Genomic DNA, 23,558 nt, shown 5'->3' on the forward strand with positions numbered 1-23,558 from the left:
CACATTAGTGATAGATTCCTTACCTTAGAATAGATACCCCAGCAATACCAACCCCGTGGTGGTGGGTCAGCGAACCAATAATCACACCAGAAAGTCCTGGAGGACGGAACGGCCAAAAAAGCCTTCCCTCCGGACTTGACTTTCCAGGCAATAATGTCGTGCAAATGTGTGCAGTGAGGCCCACGTAGCCGCCTGGCAAATGTCCTGCAAGGGCACACCTCGGCCCAAGGCAGTTGTAGTCGCTGTGGCTCGAGTGGAAAGAGCCCTCAGCCCCACAGGGGGTTCCTTCTTAGCCAAGGAGTAACACGCCTGGATACACCAGATGATCCACCGCGAGATGGTCCGCTTGTGCACCGCTTTCCCTTTCTTAGCGCCCATGTACCCAACAAAGAGTTCGTCGTGCACTGGTGTGTGCGATTCAAATAAAATGAGAGCGCACGTTTTGGCTCCAGAGGGTGGAGCCTCTCTTCCTCTCTCGAGGGATGAGGAGGTGGAAAGAATGTGGGCAAGGTGATAGATTGCCCAATGTGGAAGGCCGTGACTACCTTGGGTAGGAAGGAGGGCCTAGTCCGGAACACAACCTGAAAGGAAAGGAGGTTTACAGGATAGAGCCTGGAGCTCACTCACTCTCCTGGCAGAGGTGATGGCTACCAGGAAGGCAGTCTTTAAAGTGAGAAGGCGAAGAGGACAGTTGTGAAGTGGCTCAAAGGGAGCGCACATCAGAAACGTAAGAACCAGGTTCAAGTCCCACTGAGGCATCACAAAGGGAACAGGAGGGAACGTGGGTGTGATGCCTTTCAGGAATCGATTAACGATAGGGGACTTGAACAAAGAAGGTTGATCAGGTTGCCTCAGAAAGGCTGAAAGAGCAGAAAGGTAGCCCTTGATAGTGCCCAGAGCAGAGCCCTGCTGGGCAAGAGAAAGAAGAAAGAGGAGAACCTCAGAAAGAGGGGCATGAATGGGATCCACAGCCTTTGCTGTGCACCATGCCACAATTCTGTTCCACCTGCAGGCGTACACCGACTTTGTGGAGGGACGACTGGCTGCCAGAATGATGTTGCCAACTTCAGGAGGCAAGTCAAATGGCCTCAACTGTCGCCGCTCAATCTCCAAGCATCGAGGTGGAGACTGGACAGGTTCGGGTGGAGGACAGTCCCCTGCTGCTGCGACAGAAGGTCCTCCTGAAGAGGCAGACGAACCGGGGGATCGACTGACATACTGAGTAGCTCGGGATACCAGTACCTTCGTGCCCAGTCCGGAGCCACAAGGATTACTTGTGCCCGGTCACGCCTGATCTTCTTCAGCACTCTGGGCAGAAGTGGTATAGGCGGAAAGGCATACAACAGACCGCAGCTCCACTCGCGACGAAAAGCGTCTCCGAGCGAGTGCCGGCGTGGAAATTCCAACACGCAGAACTGATGACATTGCGCGTTCTCTTCGGTGACGAATAGATCTAACCAAGGCTCTCCCCACTGCAGAAAGAGACCTTGCGCCACGTCCGAGTTCAGACGCCATTCGTGATCCATCATGCACCGGCGGCTGAGTACGTCCGCCCTGGCGTTCAGAGAACCGGCCAGGTGTTGAACCACCAGAGTCACGCCCCTGATGTTCCAGCCATTGCCAGAGGCGCAGAGCCTCCTGGCAGAGGGTCCACGACCCCACCCCGCCCTGTTTGTTGCAGTACCACATGGCGGTGGTGTTGTCCGTAAACACCTGCACTACACTCCCTCGGACAGAGGGGAGGAATGCCTTCAGTGCTAGACGAATCGCCTGCAGCTCCAAAAGGTTGATATGGAGCCGGGACTCCGCCGGAGACCAGAGGCTCTGATCTCCGCCTCTCCGATGTGGCCTCCCCAGCCCTGGAGGTATGCGTCCGTCACAACTACGTGCTCCGGTTGGGGAAGGGAGAGGGATCTGCTGCTGACCCAATCGCGGCCCGTGAGCCACCACTGCCTGTCTCGCAGTGCCCTCCGAGATCAGGACATGGTCGGACAGGTTGCCCTGATGCTGGGCCCACTGAAACTTCAGGTCCCACTGCAGAGCCTGCATCCGCCACCGGGCGTGATGCACCAGAAGGATGCAGGAGGCCATCAGCCCCAGAAGCCACAGCGTCAACCTGACCGAAACTCGGGATAAAGGCTGGAATCAGACCCTGTATATCCCGAACCCGCTGTTCGGGTGGGTAAACCCGAAACAGCGCCAAGTCGAGAACCGCTCAGATGAAAAGGAGCTTCTGAGAGGGACACAGGTGTGACTTTGGCACATTGATGGAGAACCCCAGCTGGTGCAAGAGGTCTGCCGTAGTCTGGAGGTGGTGGACGACTGTCTGGGGCGAGCCCGCCTTCAACAACCAGTCGTCAAGGTAGGGGAAGACTGAGACCCCTAACCGCCGCAGATGAGCTGCGACCACCGCCATCACCTTCGTGAACACCCGTGGGGCGCTGGTAAGGCCGAAGGGGAGCACGGTAAACTGAAAGTGCTCGTGACCTACCGGGAACCGCAGGTAACGCCGGTGGGCCGGCAGGACGGGGATGTGGAAATACGCGTCCTGCAAGTCCAATGCTACCATCCAGTCTCCTGGGTCCAGGGCAGCTAAGACCTGAGCCAGAGTCAGCATCTTGAACTTCTCCTTCCGGAGGAAGCCGTTGACGTTCCTCAGGTCCAAGATAGGGCGTAGGCCCCCTTTGTCCTTCTTGGGTACCAGAAAGTAGTGGGAGTAGCAACCACGTCCTACTTCCGGCCCAGGAACGCGCTCGATGGCCCCCTTGGCCAAGAGGGCCGAAACTTCCTCCTGCAGAGGCCGCAAGTGATCCCCCAATACGCGGTGGTGTTGCGGTGGCATGGCTTGAGGAGTCGTCTCGAAGGGGAGGGAGTAGCCCCTTCAGACGATTTGCAGCACCCACCTGTCCGACGTGATGGTGTGCCAGTGAGAGTGGTGATGGCGAACCCTGCCACCCACTGGCTTCACATGGGCCTGAAAGCACGGACTAGGAGGGTTTAGAGGCGGATGCTGCGGGGGAAGGTGTGGACTGACCTCGCCTTTGTCCCCGACCGCCTCCACGGCGGTTCCCACGGCCGCCACCACGCTGGATGTTAGTCTGCGGCGAGTGGCTGGCGGCACGTGTGGGGACGCCCCTTCCTTGGCCACGAAAGGAGCGAAAAGCAGCCGTTTGCTGGCGCGGGGCCGAGAGGCCCAAGGACTTGGTCGTAGCCCTGGAGTCCTTAAAGCGCTCAAGCGCGTGGTCTGCCTTGTCGCCAAAAAGGCGACAGCCATCGAACGGCATGTCCATGAGAGTGTTCTGGACATCTGCCGAAAAGTTGGCGGACTCAGCCAGGCGTGGCGTCTCACTGCCACCGTCGTTGCCATTGCTCTGCCCAGCGAGTCGGTGGTATCCAGCCCACACCGGATAGAATACCTGGCTGCATCTCGGCCCTCCACAAGTGCTTGGCCGAGTTTGTCCAGTACCTTCAACGGGCACTCTGGCAGCACTTCCGCACCGTCTCCCACAGAGAGTGGGTGTAGCGGCCCAAGAGGCATGCGGTGTTGGAAGACCGCAGTCCCAAACTAAGGGAGGAGAATATTTTCTTGCCATAATTCTCATACCTCTTGGATTCCCTGTCCGGCGGAGCCGACAGGAATGCGGTCTGGGAATTGGAGGCCTGGATGACCAGACTCTCGGGGGTGGGGTGGGTGGACAGGAAACATGGGTCGCCCGGGGCTGGGCAGTGGCGTCTGGCCATGTTCCTATCTACGGACGAGCCCGTAGCGGGACTGGACCAGGTGCCCAAAAGAACGTCGGTCAAGGCCTTATTAAACGGCAGCAGAGGCTCGGCCGAGCTTGACTGCGGTTTAAGGACCTCTGTGAGGAGGTTAGTCCTCACGGACGCGACGGGGAGCTCAAGGCCCAAGGCCTTGGCAGCCCTCGTCAACACCACGCTATAGGTTGCCCCCTCCTCCATAGCCACGGTAGGAGGTGAGACAAAGCCAGTGTCTGGGGAAGTGTCCAGACCACTGGCATCCCCAAGGTCTCCTGCCCAGTCCTCTTGAGACTGACACTCCCTGGTCAGAGGGTCTTCAGACCCCTCCCAATCCTTCTCATCACCCATCTCCTGATACTCAGGGTCGTTAATCAATGGGGCCGGTTCATAGAAGTGGAAATCTCCAAACGGCGTCGGATGCGGCGCCCAGCGGCGCCGCTCCGACGCCGGAACCGAAGCAAAGGAGGAATCGGGGCGGCGCCGCCCGAGGATGGCGCCGGAGGAGACACCTGACGGACCGACCCCGGGGGGGTCGTAAGGTCCACCGGTGACGATCCAGAGCCTGAGGAAGGTCCAGCGACTTCCTGCGGCACCGAGACCAAAGGCGCCGGCGCGCTGGGGCCGCTTGACCTTGCGGCGCCGGGCCCGAAGGCGCCGGCGGTGTCGGGACCGAAGCACCCGACGGCGTCGGGGCCGAAGCCCCTGACCTGCTAGGGGACCCAGACGGGTCCGCTGGGCCCGGAGGCGCCGCGGAGCCCGTCGGAGGAGAAAGGGACCTCATGGCCATGAGGAAGCGCTCAATCTCCTCTGGTGTCGCATCTCGCCCAGGGACCGGAGGGTGTGGGGCAGGATGGGACGCCCGCGACTCAGAAGGAGCCGCGTGGGCAGTGTCACCCGAACCCCCGGCTGCGTCGCGCGAGCGTCGGGGGGAGTCAGAAGAGTTCTTCGACTTCTTGTGCTTCTTACCTGACGATGACTTTGACCCGGAGGAGTGGTGCCGACTCCCAGAGCTTTGGTGGCTCCGTCCCCGCGACCTGTCCCTCGACCTCCCGTGGGACCGGGACCGGGACCTCACGCGGCGCGGGGTCGACTGCCGGAATTCGAGTCGCCTGCGGGACCGCTTCCGCCTGGCTTTCGAAGAAAGGGCCCGGCAGTCGGAGCAGGCCTTGTCGTCATGGTCGATGCCTAGACAAGTCAGGCACAGGTGGTGAGGATCCGTGACCGACATGGTGCGGTCGCAATCTTCACAATGCTTGAAACCAGGCATCCCTACGGCACCGATCGGAGTCGCAAGACTTCGAGAAGGATCAAAAATGATCTAAAAAAAGTTAGTCAAAAATTGACTGGGTTACTGCTTTTTCCAGATCTGCGCTGGCTGGCGTGGAAAAAAGAAGAACTGACGTCAGCACACGGAGGCGGCGTCTAAGTACTCCGACGACGTCATCACGGCGCCCACGACACCGACGACGGACGCGGAGCCGCAGACGACGCCTGCCGACGCGCAAGGGTACTGCTACGAAAAAGTTTCCGGATCCAGTCTGACGCCTGGGGATATTCTAAGGTAAGGAATCTATCACTAACGTGTCTCTTTCAGATCAAATGTTTCCTGGTGGTGTGACAAGAAATCATAAAACCCAACAAAATCTTTGAAAGCATTAATGGCAGTGTTCATCCTAATCAAAAATAAAAGAAAATGCAGCTAATATGTGCCAACTTGTACAACAGAAGGCTCATCAACTTCTTATGAGTGTTTTGCCATCATGCTGGCACATACTGGTGGGAAAATATGTAAGTACTCATGGCCAGAGCCAAAAAGATTAGATTTGGTAATCATTTGTTTTCATAATAGCATGCAATTCAAATAGTGTTTACCTTGACAAAAATAAAAAATGCAGACAAAAATTAAAAATGGCAAAAAGATAGAATTCAGGAAAATATCTGTACATACCTGGCATTTTTTCAGCTCCCTCTTCAATTGAAGAATAGTTATATGATGTGGCTCATCTCTTCCACTACCAGTTTGGTTATCAACACCAGAAACGTTTGGGATTTCGTTTTTTAGATCCTCTACCATATTCAGCCAGTCCTGCAACTTCAACTGTTTACTCTTCGTTAAGTTGCAAGTATCCTTCACATCTGTGATGAATGTAAGGGCTTCTTCAATGCAGTTTCGTTGGTTGAAACATTCAGTCTGAAGCTGTGCAAGCTGTTCTTCAAGGGAACGTATTTGCGTTTTGTCCGGTCCCCATTCTTGAGATACCTGACTTGTACGGGCCATCACACTGGAACGCTGGTTCTGCAAGGCTTCTCGCAGGGCCTTGATTTCATTTTCCATCTCATCTAGCCGGTCCCAGTCTGGATTGTAGTTCACAATGGGTTTGTTTCTAATATTTCGAGCCCTGTTGGAGTATTTGAGGGAGTTTAAGGACTCATCAAAGTCAGAGGAGGATGGGCTTATGCAAGTGATCATAACGGTTTTGGCATTTCCCCCGAGCGAGTCTTTGAGGATACGTGTGATCTTCGCGTCCCTATATGGAACATGAGCACTTTTCCTCTTGGGATCTCCAAGAGCACTTATCACGTTGCCCAGGGCTAGCAAACCGCTGTTTATTTGTATGGACTCTTTGAAGCGCTCGCCTGTGTTCCCCGTTTTGGTCACTCTTTCGGAACCTGCCAAATCCACAAAGTGGAACTTTGAGAAGATCATTTGGACTGCTCTCGGGTCACTATTTTGAGCAGTGTCCGGAGAGTTCAGTGGTTGCTTTGGCCGCTGTTGACAAATACTGATGGTAAAAATGGCATGGGATCGACTGGAGTGTTCATTCATTTGCGTAGTGCCGGTATGACGAGCAGCATTTCCAATTTCTAAGAGGCTCATGACGTCCTCTGCACTCTCCACCTGGCATTCCTTGGCACCTATAATGACTAAGGACACAGAACGAAATGAGGCATGTGTTTCAATAGGTTCTGCTCATCTACATTACAATATTCTCACTATCCCTACCTACAGCTGTATCAAATGAATCATAAAACAAGAAATTATCTTGTTTGTTATCAACACAAATTCAGTACATAGATGTTCATCATATTTCCAATTTAATTGTCACTATTGTGTCAGCAGAACGTTATTATGGAGTAAAGTATGAAAATACGATTAAGTAAAATAGACATTAGCATATGAGAGGAGAGTGAGTTACCATTTTGAAAGCAGCAGAAATAAAGTACGAGTTACTTACCTTCGGTAACGCTGTATCTGATAGAGACGATTCTAGCCACAGATTCCTTAACGTAGAATTATCCCCAGGCATGAGACTGGATCCGGAATTCTTTTTGCCCAGCATCCCTGCGCGCCGGCAGCACGCGCCTCCGCCCAGGCGCCGTCCGCGAACGTGACATCAGCGAGGTCACGTAAGTCCCACCCCGGCGTGCCTAGGTCAGTTTTCTTCGGAGAACTTTTACGCGCCACAACGCGGAGCCATCAGACAAAACTGTGGGAGTATGGGAACAGGCATGGAGATGAACAACATCCATAAGGAGCAGTGGCAACACTGCAGCACCCAAACGCAGGGAAAAAGGGAAAGAACAGAGCAGTCACCCTGCCAGTATGTAGACAGCCCCCCCCCCCTGGAGATAAGGAACATATGTAAAATGTTATGGCAACATGTAGCAGGACTACAACCCAAACCAAGAACAATGAAGGGGAACCAGTTCCAAGACAAGCAGGAACGACAACACCCAAGGCAACCCCAGCACAGAGTGCGACAACCCCCGGAACAGACAAGGGTCACAGGCATGGCCAGAGAGCCCCAACCCATAGGATATCAGAGGGGCCATAACCCTAGCAACAAAATGGGAAGAAGGAGAGGAGGGAAAGAGTGAAGACAAGCCCCAATCACTGGACAACCAGAGCAGAGGGGCACAGAAGTACCTGTAAACCCATCCTCCAATGTGCCAAAGAGGAGGAAAGGAAAAAGGAATAAGACAAATCATTCCGCCAATAAGAGCGAAGGGATGCACTCACAGAAGACATAGCCACTCCCCGGGAGGCGAGTGCAGAAGACCAAGCCAAAGGTCCTCGCAGAACGGGGAGGAAGGGTGGGCCGTGAAGGAATCTGCGGCTAGAATCGACTCTACCAGATACATCGTTACCGAAGGTAAGTAACTCGTACATCTGATAGAGACTACTAGCTGCAGATTCCTTAACGTAGAATAGATATCCTAGCCAAACCCACGGGGAAGGAGGGTCTGCGAGAGGAACCCACCAACCTGGACAGAACAGAGGGTCCCACCTGAGACCAGTCAAACGGACAGGACGAGGAGCCCCGCCCCCCAGGCAAGGGTAACCCCTACAGGCCGAACACCACCGACCCCAAGGGGAGTGTGGGAAGAAGAAAGAAGAGGAAGCCCGTTCACACTCAACAGAGGAAACAAGGGCAAGGCAAGGGAAGGCCGAAGCACCCCACGTCCCTACAAGGCAACAGAACCTCCTTCCAAGGCTAATGCAAGGAAGAGGAAGGGTGAGCAACCTAGAGGCTCCAAGGAGACGAGGGAAAAAGAAGGCAAGCCCTCCCGCAGGGAACACACCCCGCGGAGAGGGCAGCCGGGCCCACCACAGACAGAAGTCAAGAGACCTGAACGGCGCCGACCGCAATAAAGCAGTCGGAAGCAGAAAGAGTAGCTCGGGGGAACCCAGGAAAACCGGGAAGGCTGCGAATGAAAGAGGGAGGAACACAAAATCCATCCCAGCCCCTAGGACAGAGAACACGAAGGTGAAGAAGGGCCCGGACACACATCAGAGAGTGGCCTGCACACACGACTCAAAAAGAAGTAGAACCAGAGCCATGACGCCAGGCCACAGACAGCAGGCAGACAAAGCGAACAGCGCAGCGACCCCAGAGAAAAACAATCCAAGGCATTCCAATCCAGCAAAAAGAGAACTGCACCGGCAACATACATAAACGCCATGGAGAGCAGAGGCCCAAAGGCGACCATAAATCCCCAGCATAGAACAAGCTATATAACAGATACCACTGCCCCACATAGGGTATGTTAAATTCCAAGACATGGGAACCCTCTTAAGAAGAAACTTCCGCAGCAGAGGACAACAGAAAGAGCCGCGGGTAAAAAAAACCCGCAGAAGGCTTGTCAGGCATCCAAAGAGAAAAAAACAGAAGGCCTAATCTCAGGGCCAACCTGGTGTAGATAACCAAAACAAAAACACACAGTGAAGAAGGGCCGGCCAGCAGCCAACAGAACCACAGTTCCAACAGGAGGACTCGAAAGAACATGAAGAGCACAGATCACACAACTGGGGCGACCCACCCCAACGACAGAACAGCACTCAAAGACCAGATCAACTCACAGGCCACTGGGGAGGAGAAGAAGGAGGAGGAAGAGGAGAAGGAGGAAGAGGAGGAGGAGGAGCAGCCAAGAACCTCCGGATGGCCGAGTCTGCCGGGGCATGGAACAAAAGAGTGCCATCGAAGGGAAGATCCACCTGTCGTTCCCTCACATTTTCCGGGAACACACTGTCCCACAGCCAAGCATGGCGGCGAAGGGCAACCGAAGAAGTCATGGCCAGACCAACAGCCTCTGAGATGTCCAGAGCGGAGCGAAGAATAAACGCTGCCAGCTCCCGGCCATCCAACGCATGGTGCCGCAAGTCAACTCCAGCATTCTCCTGAGAAACGGCAGATCCAAGGAACTTCGCCGAGGCCCACAAGCAAAAGGTGGCCCTAGCCAACACACACAAAGTGTTAAGGGCCCGCAAGGCGGCACTTGTTGAAGCGAACATATTGCGCCCCCAACAGTCCAGCCAGCAGGCCTCCCGAGATGGTGGAGACAACAGCGGCGGTAGGGATGGAAAAGCAGTCGGCAAAAGAGGACCCGAGGCAGAAGGATGGAGGGACAGACACACCGGGTCACGTGGTGCTAGAAGGTGCCAGTGCAGAAGGTGTTGGGGCACCAGAAACCCCATGGCGGGGCGCCCCCAAGTCCCCGTCAAGGAAGAGTGGAGGGAACCCTCAAACGGAAGCAGTAGCTCCCTCCCACCAGAGCCCTGGTGGAGAACTTCCAGAAGATGATCCGCTGAAAAATGTGCAGCCGGTTCACCCATGCGCAAAATACCCACAGCCGTGAAAACAGCGCGAGCGAAGGCCGCACCCGCCTCCGTTGGGCCCCGCGGGGGATAGGAGCTCCTCCGTAGGCGACGGCTGCAAACTAAGGTGGCCGTCTCCTAAGCCAATCGGAGTGGGCAAGGGCCAGGTCCGGAAAGGAGAAAGAGGGACCGAGGAGTGGGGAACCTGTGGCTCCTCTTGCGAAAACCGTGGCCGCGGTGAGGGCGAGAAGACACCCTTTGATGACGTTGGGGAAAAAGCAACGACGCAGGTGAGGATGACACCAGCAGGCACCCAACCTCTGGGGAAGAGGGGCGTCCGAAGACGAGTCCACGACCTGACACCTGTCCGTTGCCATAGAGTCCGCAACCACCACCCACACGGCGCAGGAGACCGGGTCTGGGCCGGAGCTGGAGCGGCTATAGGAAGGCACAGCCGCCTGCATGGAGGAACGAGAGCAACCCGGGGCATAACAAGGAGTCCCTTGCCAGCCTCGACCCATGACGGGGCGAGGGGGCCCGCCGCTCCCAGGGGTGCCAAGGCCTACTCGACCTCTGACTCGACCCCCGATGAGGCAGCCGCCTGCGCAGAGGGACGAGAGGGACCCGGGGAGGTGCGCAGAGTCCCTCGTCAGCCTCAACCTATTATGGGACTAGGGGGGGTTCGCCGACCCCTGTGGCGCCGCCAGGGCCAGCAGCCACCGACGCCATAGCTGCATCACCTCAGCTTCAGACAAGATTGCCGTCTGTCCAAAGGGCCGAGAGGGGCTTGGGAATGCAACCGAGCCCCGGCGACCTCCAGCGACACCACAGGGACTCCCACATGAGTTTGCGGCGAAGCAGAGGCGCCATGGTCCAAAGGAGGGAACCCCGAAGGGCTGCACCCCAAAGGCACCACATCCTCCGAGCCTGGGCCCGAACCAGTCGGCGCTGGAGCCGCCGGTGACACCGCGGAGGGCCCCGCACTGCGCAAAGGATCCGCCGACTTCCCAGGAGGAGAAGGAGGAGAAGGAGAAGCCAGCGAGGCCTGCAGAGCCGCCCCGTATGTCTCCATCTGTGCTCTCGAGGCCCCTTCACCGGGAAACGGTGGATAGGGGGACGATACGCGGGGCTGCATCCCCCAAACACCATATACAAATGAGATGAGGGTCCGTCGCCGACATCAGATGTCCACAAGACAAGCACGTTTTAAAGCCTGAAGGCATCCGCACACTGTTCCCACAACACGCAAAATAGCGAAGGGAAAAAGGCCTAAACAGGCCCGGAGCACAAACCGGATCCGCGTTGCACGAGGAAAAGGAAAAAACTGATGTAGGCGCGCCGGGGTGGGACTTATGTGACCGCGCTGATGTCACGTAGGCGGAAGACGCCTGGGCAGAGTCGCATGATGCCATCACCCCGGCGCGCAAAAATGCTGGGCCAAAAATTTCCGGATCCAGTCTCATGCCTGGGAATAATTCTACATTAAGGAATCTGCGGCTAGTAGTCTCTATCAGATCCATTTAACAATAATTCAAGCAAAAGAGGAATTTAGTGGGTATTTACAGATTTTCACTGGGAAGCGTCCGTTTTTATAACTTTGGTTATTCCAAGCAAAAGTGCCGAAGAATATCGTAATCTACTGACAGTTTCACTTTAAACAGAATGTTTCCCTTCGAAGACCAGCATCTCCAAATTATTCAATAATTACCCACAAACCATCCACTATTTGGGGCTCATTAGTGTAATACAGATACAGATGGGCTACTTGGAAAGAGATGAAACTTGAATGCTACCTAATATTTTGAATCACCTTTTACATGTTGATTGAAAATGTGTTGGGGTGCCAGACAGTCACACTTTTTTGGGACAGTTCTCTTCTAGCTAGCTAGAGTCCTGTAAGAATTCTGCCTACTACATGCACTGCACAATTTTTTTAGGTCTTGCCTACAGGCAGCTATCAGCTGTCTGCTATCGAAGACCTGTTGTGGAAAATATAATTAGTTGCGGTGGGCTTTGGCTCGGTCCATTACTTACCATTACTTGACTTTCTTGTTAATCTTATTTGTTTTTTTGTCTTTTTTTATTCAAGCAACCCTCACTCCACCTCGTCCTCTACTTCTCCAACCTTGTTGCACGTTAATCTTGCTGCTGTGTGGCATTTACTTTTCCTCAACCAAACACCCACTCCACAATTGTTCTCCATTTCCTATCCAACCATGTATTTTAATTGTATTTCCTTTTTTTTGTAAGGGCACGTCAGTGGTAACGTGTTCCTTTTCGAAAGAGAGCTTTCGCACGTATTTAACTTATGTTTTTATTCATCTCCCCAAAATTGAAATTTGCCATTTTCGTATGGTACATAAGAAAAATTAAATCTCAGCCGGAACATTCCACAAGCATGAGTATTTGTCATTTGGGATAACGCTTAGTTTACCATCAAGATGCATACTTTCGTGCACCGCATCATGGTTTTTTTTTGCCAGTGCTGTCCAAATGGGCAAACAAGCATTTTTATCTTCTATTCATCAATGCTGAATGGAAAAAAAGCATTGGTCAAGCCAATAGCTGTGCGTTGGCAAAGCGAAAAGACACGACCTACTGGCTTTGTGAATGCTTGCTAAAGACTGGAGGATGTTCTGTTTGTAAGATAGAGAAAGTGTAACATTTACTCCGCGCGATGCGATATATTCGTTGTAACAGGTGTTTCCCTGGGCTGTGCATTGTACGAGCCGATGTACGGTTAAGTGCACAGAGTGAGAACGGATATAAAGTCTACAGGATGTGACTAGACATAGAGCCACAGTATAAATCAGACTCACTTGTGCCAGTGTGTGTCTCTGATATTGTGCAAAATTGTCACAAAGGCATAGTATAGTATTTAACAACTTTGTGTTGTGTCATCAATAATAGAAAAGATATAAGTAGGTCTTAATTTTCCTCTGTCTCCATTCATCAAGCTATTGGACTCTCTTGACATAAAAAAGCAAACCTCCATAACTCTCATTATGGAAATAACATTCTCTCTCTCCACTCATGTTCTCTCTACGGCAAGTAATGACATTGCCTTTCTGCAGTACCACAGACAAATACCATCTTCATGGACCAGCAGTTCCAGTCTCCTACACCACACTCTCTTCTTCTCCTCTGTCCTCACTTTCTTCTTTGCCCCGATTCTATCTCTATACTTCTTGTTAAAAATAAAATTGGTAATTTTCATAAGATACACTTTTGCATCGTGTACAATTCATCCTATTGGACAGTTATTATATAAGATGACAGAATACTATCACTTGCATATGTAACATCATTAATTGCTTAAGTAGCCTGCTACTTTTTATGTATTCAATACTCTGAGACATTCATCTACCTATGCTACAAATGCAATTCCATTTCAACTTCTGAAATGAAAACAAAAAATCAAGCACCATAGGTAACAGCCATATCGGCCCAGACGAGGACTGGCTGAAGTTTACTGGTGGCCCGGAGGAGCAAGATGGGGCAGCTCTGTGGTAGTTGAACCATCTGCAGTGCCAAAGCAGAGATGCGCAGCAAACATCTAAGATGAAGGGCTGTGATTGACGTAGCAAGCTATTTTAATTGAAACCCGCTCACATGACCCCTTCTTCCACGTTGTGCACAGGGGTTCAATGACGATACAACCTCCATTAGTTGTTTTACTTCGAACGGGACGTCAACTCAGGAGTCCGACAGCATCACGCACACTGCAGAGTGCACGTCGACGCCAGCACTGCTTGAAGGCTACAAATCATTCCTCCGTCAGTGCGCTTCACTGCTGAAAGAAGCAACGTGAGCACGCAGGCTGTTGCTCCAATACAAGGAATTGCTTTAGAATAAATACGGTAAGTTTTGCGGGCCTGTCCCTTCTTTAATGTTGGGACGTTATATTATTTTCTCAACTCTGAGTGATTTTTGGACCCACGGTGCTTGTTAATCCGGTACGGTTTACATGCACAACGGTGCAGTCTTGTGATTTACATCTCTATCTAACTGCGAATAAAGACGTGTATGTTTAGTTTTAACAAGGCACATTTTACATGCACATTTGTGTGTGAGAATAGTTTCCTGCTCATAAATGTAAGTATTTAAATTAGCATTTGCCCTCATCCTGCCGATAGGAGAAGGATTTCACTAGCACTGAGGTGCTGCTATAGTGGTTGCAAAATATTCCCATATGTGATACCTTGCTATCGGAGGGTGCTCGTAGATCAGCAGGGTAACTCTTAGGGGGAGATAACTCGGTGTACACAGTCGTATACTCTGAATACAGCGGGACCGCATGGGAGACACAGCCACTCGTATACTCAGTCCGCGCCCGGCCCAGGGAGTTGCGTGTACACAATGTATTGTAGTGGCTCCCCACATCCCATCCAACCTCGGGATTTGAACAAACATACAAATAACAATAAAAGTGTTCACCCAATAACATAAGCTCATTCTTTCCCCGCGTCCCCACTCAGCTCAGGTACCTGCCGTTTGCGACTTCCCAGGGCCTGCTTCCTCCAGGAGCTGTCAACGCACAAAGTCCCTCAGCCGAGTGCTTGGAGTGGGGTTGTTGCGGAACTCATAGCGATGGTGTCGGCCACGATCTTCTCCACCCTCAGCACTCGGTGGGTCACTGGTGCTACTGGGGGTAGCCCATCCTTGCCCAGCCACTGCACTCGATCCATCTCTGTCCGGAGTCACCTCCGTTGGGTGGCTACCTTCCCCAGACACCTCGGCTGCGTCATCTTCCCAGAGGTTCCTCTCAGGCTCCATGTCGGCCTCACTAGGCCAGGGACATTTCTTGAGCCAGGACACATTGCGAGCTATGCCCTGGTTCCCTTTTTCGGCCACCACGAGAGTTCCTTGGATTTTCACCACATTCCACGGATCCGGCTCGAACGGTGTACGAAACTTGGACCCAGGGTGTCTGTCTTTACCCACTACATAATCTCCCACCTGGAAGGTCTACCAGCCGGACTCCTCTTTTCTGGCTGGCCCGATCGTTGTTCTTTTGTCATTGGGCTTGAGACTGCTCTACATCCAGATGATCCAGAACTGCAGGGGTCCACGCATCACTACAGGGTATGCCGTCACGCACAGCTCGTTTCAGTAAGAGATCGTGTGGCGCACACTTGATCGTGCAATGAGGCATCTGCCGGTAAGCTCTCAGAAATTGATGTAGGTAATTGTCCAGATTGAATCCCTGAGCTACTCCAATTCGCAGGACTTTGTTCAGTGTCCTCATAAACCGTTCAACATCGCCGTTGGCTTGCAGCCATTGCGGCGTTATCGTCCGATACTTTACGCCATACTGCTCTAGAAATTCATGAAACTCCTGCCCCTCGAATGGTGGCCCGTTATCCGTCCAGAGTTCCCCCGGCAATCCGAGAAATGCAAAAGTCTTTTCCAGGGCCGGTTGTAGGTGTTCAAACGTCGAAGACACTAACTCCACCACTGGGAATTTGGACTGGCTGTCCACCAACACCGCCATTTGTCTGCCGTCTGGGAAGCTCCCAAAGTCCAAGCTCACTTGCTCCCAGGGCAACAGGCAGGGACCCTCTGTGATGATAGGTGCTTCTGCGGGGTCGGCCCCTGTTATGATGCACGCCTAGCACTTCCTCACTTTGCCTTCCACTAACCGGTCCATCCCCGGGAACCATACCTTTGTCCTCAGGCGTGCTTTGGTCTTCTCTAATCCCTGGTGCACTTGATGTGCCAAGTCAATTGTGCGGTCACGGAGGGCGGCCGGTATCACTATCCTTGATTCTCACAGGATAATGCCATCACCCTCGGCACTCAGTTCCCCTCAGCATCTCCACTTTCCCAGTACTCCTTTTCTTCGGCAGACCTTTGATTGTTCCCGCTAAGGAACCACTTCCACTGGTGATCACACAAAGTGCGGGCAATGGCCTGTAAACATCCATCCTCTTGTGACGCCTTCCTGATGTCCTCCAGCCGCAACGCCTGGGGTCGGGCTTCTTCCAGCAACTGTTCCACAAAGCATTCAGTGCCCTCATCCACCTCCGATCCTTACACTCCGTTCGGAGCCATCGGGTGCCCTGACAAATAGTCGACAGGGTTACTCGCTCCTGGACGATACACCACCTCAAACCGGTATTGCTGGATCTGAATAGCCCACCTCTCAATCCTGGTAGGCCCATTCCTCGACGTTCCCGCAAAGAGGGGCACCAGAGGCTTGTGGTCTGTCACCATGGTGAAAGAATGTCCACCCTAATAGATATGAAAGTGTTGACATGCCCAGCGGATGGCCAGGGCCTCTCACTCCATCTGCACATATCCGGTTTCCACCGCTGTGAGTGCCCTGCTGGCATAGGCGATGGAGACCAACTCATCCTGGTCAGACATCTGCAGAAGTACAGCCCCCAGCCCCACTGGGCTGGCATCCACAGTCTGCTCCGTCGCCGCTCCCGGCTGAAAGTACGCCACCGTGGCCCCTTTTAGCAACGCTCTCTTGACATCCGCAAATGCTTGAGCCTCCTTGTCCGACCACTGCCAACCAGTGTCCTTCTTGGTTAGTTGTCTTAAGGGTTCCGAAATGGTAGCTAGCCGCGGAATAAATCACCCACAGTAATTCGCCATACCCAAAAAACTCCTCACTTCCGTTGGTGTCTGAGGGATTGCTGCTGTCCTGATCACCTCCACCTTGGCTGGATCCACCTGCAGCCCAAGGGTGGGGAAAGGATATCCAAAGAACTCGACTTCGGTGGTGTAGAATTTACATTTCGTTTGATGTAGAGTGAGTCCTTGCTCCACCAGTTGCTGGAGAGTTGCCCTCAACCTCACATGGTGTTCTTCCAACGACTTCGAGAATATAAGAATGTCATCACTGACATTGATAACTCCCACCAGTTCAGACAGCGCCTCCCGTACTGCCTCTTGGAACACCTCTACCGCCGAGGACATCCCAAAGCTTAATCTTTTGAAAGGTCGTAACCCAACATGGGTAGAGAACGTGGTTATGTATCAGCTTTCTTCCGCCAACCTCAATTGATGGTATTCGGAGTTTAAGTCTACTTTTGAGAACCACTGCGCCCCATTCAGGTCAGTCATAATCTCATCGATGGTCGGGGTGATACGCCTTTCTCGTCGGATGGCCTTATTCAGGAGCTCATGTCCACGTACAACCTAATGACCCCATGTTGCTTCGGCTTGGGTGCAATGACCAGGGGAGACACCCACAGCGTAGGGCCCGACACTTTCTCAATCACCCCCTCTCGTTCCAAACGGTCCAGTTCCGCTTCCACCAAAGGTCTCAGATGGAACAGTACCCTTCGGTGATGAAGTGCAACCGGCTGTATGGACTCATCAATGTGCAGCCGAACTTTGACTCCTTTCAAGCAACCCCGTCCCTGGAAAAGCTGAGGGAACTCATGAATAATCCTGTCCGCCTGTGACTGATGTATGTGTTTTGCAAACATCACCAATCCTAGATCTTCGGCCGTGTGACAGCTGAGCAACGAACCCGCTTGATCACAGGTAACATAGACATAGAACCTTGTTGCGGTAACTCAGTCTTTGTACTTCAACTCTGCATGGATAACCCCCTGTAGTGGAATCCGAGTCGTGCCACCATACGTGAGAATTTTCGCACTCGTCGGCATCAGCCGGGGCCTGGGGTTGAGTTTCTCGTACTGATTAGCGTCCAGTTGACTGATACCCCTGTGTCAATTAGGGCTCGTATATATGATTCCCCTATCCACACTTGACAGCTCGGCGGGGGTCTTTTGGCAGTTTTCACCCCTCGGATGTGGGAGATTACAAATACATTCTCCTCCTCATCGTCGGTGTCTGACGATGGTGGCCCTCTCTCATCCGCTTCTTCCTCCACCTGCACCGTCTTGGTCGCCTTTACGACCTTTTGTCCTGGGGACTTGCTTCCTCCTGGTTGCCCCCCACTCTGGCATACCTTGGGAAAATGTCCATACTTTTTGAACTTTAGGCACTGCCTCCCTTGCGCTGGACATACCCTCGGGGCATGCGCCCCCATGCCGCACTTCTGGCATTCACGCCTCCGGTCTTCCTGCTTGGCACCGTTTCCGTGTTCTCAGCCATACGATTTCTTAATCGCCTCAACCCTTTCCTCCTTGATCGGAGTTGGAAACACGGGCTGGCTTCCTCCCGACTTCTTCGCCCGCACCATCTCCATTTCGCCAGCACGTGCGTCTGCTAGCTCATACGATCTCCCCAGGATTAGGATTTCCTCCAACGTGATTCCTGGCTGGCGAAGGATTCGCTTGCGCAGCTCCAAGGACTTATAACCCGCAATCAACTGGGCACGGTACAGGTACAGGCTAGCTTCCACAGCCTAGCATAGTACATATCAATTGATTCTTCCTTCCGTTGTTTCGCTTGCCGCAGTTGGAAATGTTCATAATCGGGGTTAACTTGCGGGTCGAAGTAGCGATTTAAGGCCTGTATCGCTTTGTCATAATTACTACTGTCCCCAGTGTCCGTCAGATCTTGGAATAGATCATAAAGCTGATCGCCACCCATCAGCAACAGTAGCGACCTCTTAACAGTGTTGTCCGTCTCCCGGGTGGCAACAAAGTAATTCTCCAGCTGCCCTAGCCACTTCATCCAGCGGGGCGCTGCTGTAGCGGGATCTGCTAGCTGGCTGAATTCTGGAAGGTTCTTCGTGGCAGCGCGACTCGGCCTCCCTCCTGCTGCCCCACCAGCAGCCGTTCTCTCCAGCAAGTCAGGCATGACTTCCACCTCTCCTACGCCACGCCTCCGAAACCTCTACTAGGCCTCGATTCGCCCCAACTCCCGCTAGGCCAGGCTGCTCCTCTCCTTTCGAGCACTCACACTCGTTGACCACCTGCGGGTGCAGTTCTGCGTGCTCTCGGGTCCCAGTCGACCTCCAGCAAGGCTCGTCCACGAACAGGCCACGAGGTTGCTTGCGGAGTCGGATCCCGCCCTCGTCGCCAATGTGGTACCCTGCTATCGGAAGGTGCTCGTAGATCAGCAGGGTAACTCTTAGGGGGAGATAACTCGGTGTACAGAGTCGTATACTCTGAATACAGCGGGACCGCATGGGAGACACAGCCACTCGTATACTCAGTTTGTGCCGTCGGTCACGTGCCCCGACGTCACCCTTTATTAAATACTCCCTGGTCCGGGCCCAGCCCAGGGAGTTGCGTGTACACAATGTATTGTAGTGGCCGGTGGCTCACCATATATTTATTTTTCTTTCCTAGTGAACCCCGACTGGGGTCCATGATGCCATGATATATCTGACAAGCTGTGTGTTCCTGATTGCAGTGTTTGAAGGTGAGTGACCACCAAGGGGGTACCACTTCATTTTAAAACTACTATACATATATTTGCACAACACTAACCTAAGGTATTATTTCTTACAGGCTGTCCTCTGGTTTGTTACCTTTATAGTCCTGAGGAAGACCTGGTATGATGCATAGTGACTAACACATGATCATAGGGTCGAAACGTCAACAACATTGTTTTATGCCCTACGTCAGCTATCCGGTGATATAAAATGAAGATACGAGGATACCCTGAACTTGAATCTTTGGAAATTATACATTATGTGCCCAATTACAATGAGACTCAGAGAGCCTCTGATCTCAGGTCGGCGGCTTTCCGAGCCTAATTGCGGTTTCAGTTTCGACTGCCGCATTATGATGCAGGCAGTTGAAAGTGAAACCGTCCAGTCATTGGATAGCAGTGGAGGGAAAGCTCTGAACTCCTCTGTTTCCAGGATCGCCCCCAGTAAATGGAAGCCTCTGAGAAGAAATGAGGTGGACTTCGTGCTCATTGATAGTGAACCCTAATGTCTATCGGCCCGCCATTATCCGACTAACTGTAACATGCCTGCCTTCAACAGCTAGTCCTCAAGGTACAGGAATACTGGAATTTTCAAACTCCAAAGATGGATAGCGAACGCCGCCATAACTTTCGTGAACATCAGAGGGGTGCTGGTGAGGCCGAAGGAGAACACAGCATACTGAAAATGCCCCTTACCTAACCTTGAACCGTAGATAACGTCTGTGGTATTGCAGGATGGATATTTGAACATATGCGTGCTCAGGTCCAAGGACATGATCCAGTCACCTGGGTCCAGAGTAGACATGATCTAGGCCACCATGAGCACTTTTATTTTGCCCATTACACTGGAAGGCAAACAGAGGCTGAAGGTCCAGAATAGGTGTGAGGTCCCATCCTTCTTTGGAACAAGGAACTAGCAAGAATAACAACCCCCTACTTTTTCTGAGTTCAGAACCCTCTCAATGCCACCCTTGGGGAGCAATAGGAGCACCTCCTGTAAAAGAATCCACAGGTGCTTGTCTGAAATTTGGCTTGGTGAAGGATAAAAATATGCGGGGTGGAGAGAAAAGGCAGGGCATAAACATTTTGAATAATCTGCAAGACCCATCTGTTGAATGCTGTCCCCCCAGTGCTTGAGCATGCACCACTATGGGCATACTAAAGTGCTTTGGTGGCTGTTGTAGCAGGGGAAGAGGAATGGGAGGACTGGTGGCCCTGATGGCCCGCACACTGCCTGCCAGACTCACATTCACATCTATGGAAGGACTAGGGTTATGCAGCATCACTGGTTAGGAAAGCTGTCTCTGTTTATATTACAGCCCTCTGGGATAGAACTTAAACCTTTGAAATTGATGTGGAAACTTGTTTGACAGGGGTCAACAACCAGAAGGAAAGTGGTGCAGCACTGCTGTCTTTAAAGCATTCAAATGCAAAGTCCTCCTTCTCATGGAAAAAGCCAGACCGATCAAAAGGAATATCCATTAGGGCGGCCCGTACATTGCCATGAAATCCAGTAGACAACATCCATGCTTATCTATGAAGGATAATACTGGTATTAACTGCCATTCAAATGCAACCTCCAGTGTTCAGACCTGTGCGGATAACATATTTGGCTGCATCTTGTCATCATAGATCGTCTGGGCCAAAGAGGTCCTAAGGTCTTCCAGGATTACCAGCTAAATCTCACTGATCATGTTCCAAAGGGAATGTGAGTAATGGACCAGTGGACAAACACCATGTACAGACCACATAGAAAGACTGCTGGAGGAAAACCTGTGCAAAAGCATTAATCCTCTTGGATTCTCGAACCAGAGAAGTGGACAGAAATAAGACTGAATTCACCTTATTGACTGAAGCCTGTACTTTCTGGGGCTGGGTGGTTGGTGAGAAAATCTGGGTTACTGGGCACAGGTCTGGCCACCTCCCCATTAACATGAGGGCAAGAACAAGGCTTCGACCAAGTAGCTATCAAAGTATCAGTGAAGGCATTTTTACATACCTTGTAGCAGACATTAATAAAGGATATTTAGTCCACGTACCACTTAGTATTTTTAACAGTAGTTCCTTTGTCTGCACTCACTCGATGAGGGATTAGTATACCCACTTTTTTAGATGTACACCACCCCACACAAACCGTATCCTATAGTGCTCTCCAAAATACCAAGAGCTCTCCTGCTTTGGCAGGTTATGGTCCATGCCTCCAGGCGTGAGGAGGAGCCCTATGATGAAGTATGCCACCAGGTCAGTGGGTGAAGGCATCCATCCTTAATAGAGAGACTCCACAGACAATTATCAGTTCACATTAGTCCATGTTTTGTTCTAGCCCCTTTTCTCCCCAGGATACTTTTTGTTATATGATTTATCCGAGATGTATCTCTGTGTTTAACCCCCTTCCCCCCATTGTTTTTTTCACATCAGAATCAGAATCTGAACATCCTGGGCTCTTTGCAGTAGAGGGAAAGCTCTGAACTCCTCTGTGTCCAGGATCGCCCCAATAAATTGAAGCCTCTGAGAAGATATCAGGTGGACTTTGGAACTTTGATTTTGAACCCCAATGATGCCAATCAGCCTGCCATCATCCAGAGGGGGGTCAAAGACTAACTGTAACATGTCTGCCTTCAACAACCAGTCCTCAAGGTACAGGAATACTGGAATTCTCAAACTCCAAAGATGGGTAGCGACCACCGCCATCAATTTTGTGCACATCAGAGGGGTGCTGGTGAGGCTGAAGGGGAGCACAGCATACTAAAAATGCCCCTTACCTACCTTGATCCACAGATAACGTCTGGGGTACTGGAGGACGCATATTTGATCATATGGGTGCTGAAGGTCCAAGGACATGATCCAGTCACCTGGGTCTAGAGCAGACAGATCTAGTCCACCATGAGCACTTTTATTTTGCTGATTCCACTGGAAGGCAATCGGAGGCTGAAGGTCCAGAATAGGCCGGAGACCTCCATCCTTCTTTGGAACAAAGAACTAGCATGAGTAACAACCCCCTCTAACCCCCCCCCCCCCCCCTGAGTCCAGAACACTCTCAGTAGCACCCTTGTCTAGCAATAGGAGCATCTCCTTTAAAAGAATCCACAGGTGCTTATCTGAAATTTGCCCTTGTGAAGGAGGAATAAATGCGGAGTAAATAGAGAAGGAAGGGAATAGACATTTGGAACAATCTGTAAGACCCATCTGTTGAATGCTGCCCCCCAGGTGCTTGGGCATGCACCACTATGGGCAAACTAAAGTGCTTTGGTGGCTGTTGTAGCAGAGGAAGAGGAATGGGAGGACTGATGTCCCTGCTAACCCATACACTGTCTGCCAGACTCACATTCAAATCAATGGAAGGACTTGGGTTATGCAGCATCACTGGTTAGGAAAGCAGTCTCTGTTTATATGCCAGCCCCCTGGGATAGACTTTAAACCTGTGAAATTGATGCGGAAACTGTTTGGCAGGGGTCAACAGCCATAAGGAAAGTGCTGCAGCACTGCTGTCTTTAAAGCATGCAAATGTGGAGTCCTCCTTCTCATGGAAAAAGCCAGACCCATCAAAAGGCATATCCATTAGGGAGGCCTGTACACTGCCAGGGAATCCAGTGGATCACATCCAAGCTTATCTACGAAGGATAATACTGGGATCAACTGACTTTCAAAGGCAATCTCCAGTATCCAGACCTGTGCAGATAACATATTTGGCCGCATCTTGTCATCATGGATCGTCTGTGCCAAAGAGGTCCTAAGGTCTTCCAGGACAACCATCTAAATCTCACTGATCATGTCTCAAAGGGAATGTGTGTAATGGACCAGCGTACAAACAGCATTTACAGACCACAGAGGAAGACTACAGGAAGAAAGCTTGTGCTTGTCTAAAGCATTAATCCTCTTGGATTCTCTATTTAGTGAAGTGGACAGAAATAATATTGGATTCACCTTTTTGACTGAAGCCTGTACTTTCTGTGGTGGGGTGGTTGGTGAGAAATGGTAAGAAAATATGGGTTACTGGGTGCAGGTCTGGCCACCTGCCCATTTACAGAAGAGCACGAACAAGGCTTCGAAAGAAAGTAATGTCAGCGAGCAAGGGTACCTCCAGTCAGGTTACTGCTGGTGGTTCCATCTCTGTTACCGTATGTCCCATTAGGACCCGTTCCTGAGCCCGTACCAGTGGCAGTACAGGCTTCTCATCTAGGCCTGAGATCCGCACCAGTCCCTGCTATCCCGAAGCTAGTACTAATGCCAGTAGCGTCAGAAAATAATCTTGTGCCTAGGACAATGTCAGACCCCTAGCTGACTTGAGTAATTGCCCATTCTGAAGGTTCCGTTGGAGAAGCCCAGATTATAAGTGGGTGTAAGAAAGTGACTCTGTATATACTGGACCAAAGTAAGGTACAGTGTGTACAGAGAC

The 23,558-nt window shown here is 51.9% G+C and overlaps 1 protein-coding gene across 2 annotated transcripts in view; it reads right to left on the reverse strand.

The window, feature by feature from the left end:
- KIF27 (kinesin family member 27) overlaps positions 1-23,558 on the reverse strand; it is a 479,420-nt gene that overhangs the window by 381,603 nt on the left and 74,259 nt on the right. For both annotated transcript variants that reach the window (XM_086961311.1, XM_086961310.1), the window contains exon 4: positions 5,708-6,684. In XM_086961311.1, the coding sequence (XP_086817437.1) occupies positions 5,708-6,684 (977 nt within the window). The remainder of the gene's footprint in view (positions 1-5,707; positions 6,685-23,558) is intronic.

The sequence above is a fragment of the Lissotriton vulgaris genome, chromosome 3_1 (genome assembly GCF_964263255.1).
Source record: "Lissotriton vulgaris chromosome 3_1, aLisVul1.2, whole genome shotgun sequence".
NCBI classification, from domain to species: Eukaryota; Metazoa; Chordata; class Amphibia; order Caudata; family Salamandridae; genus Lissotriton; species Lissotriton vulgaris.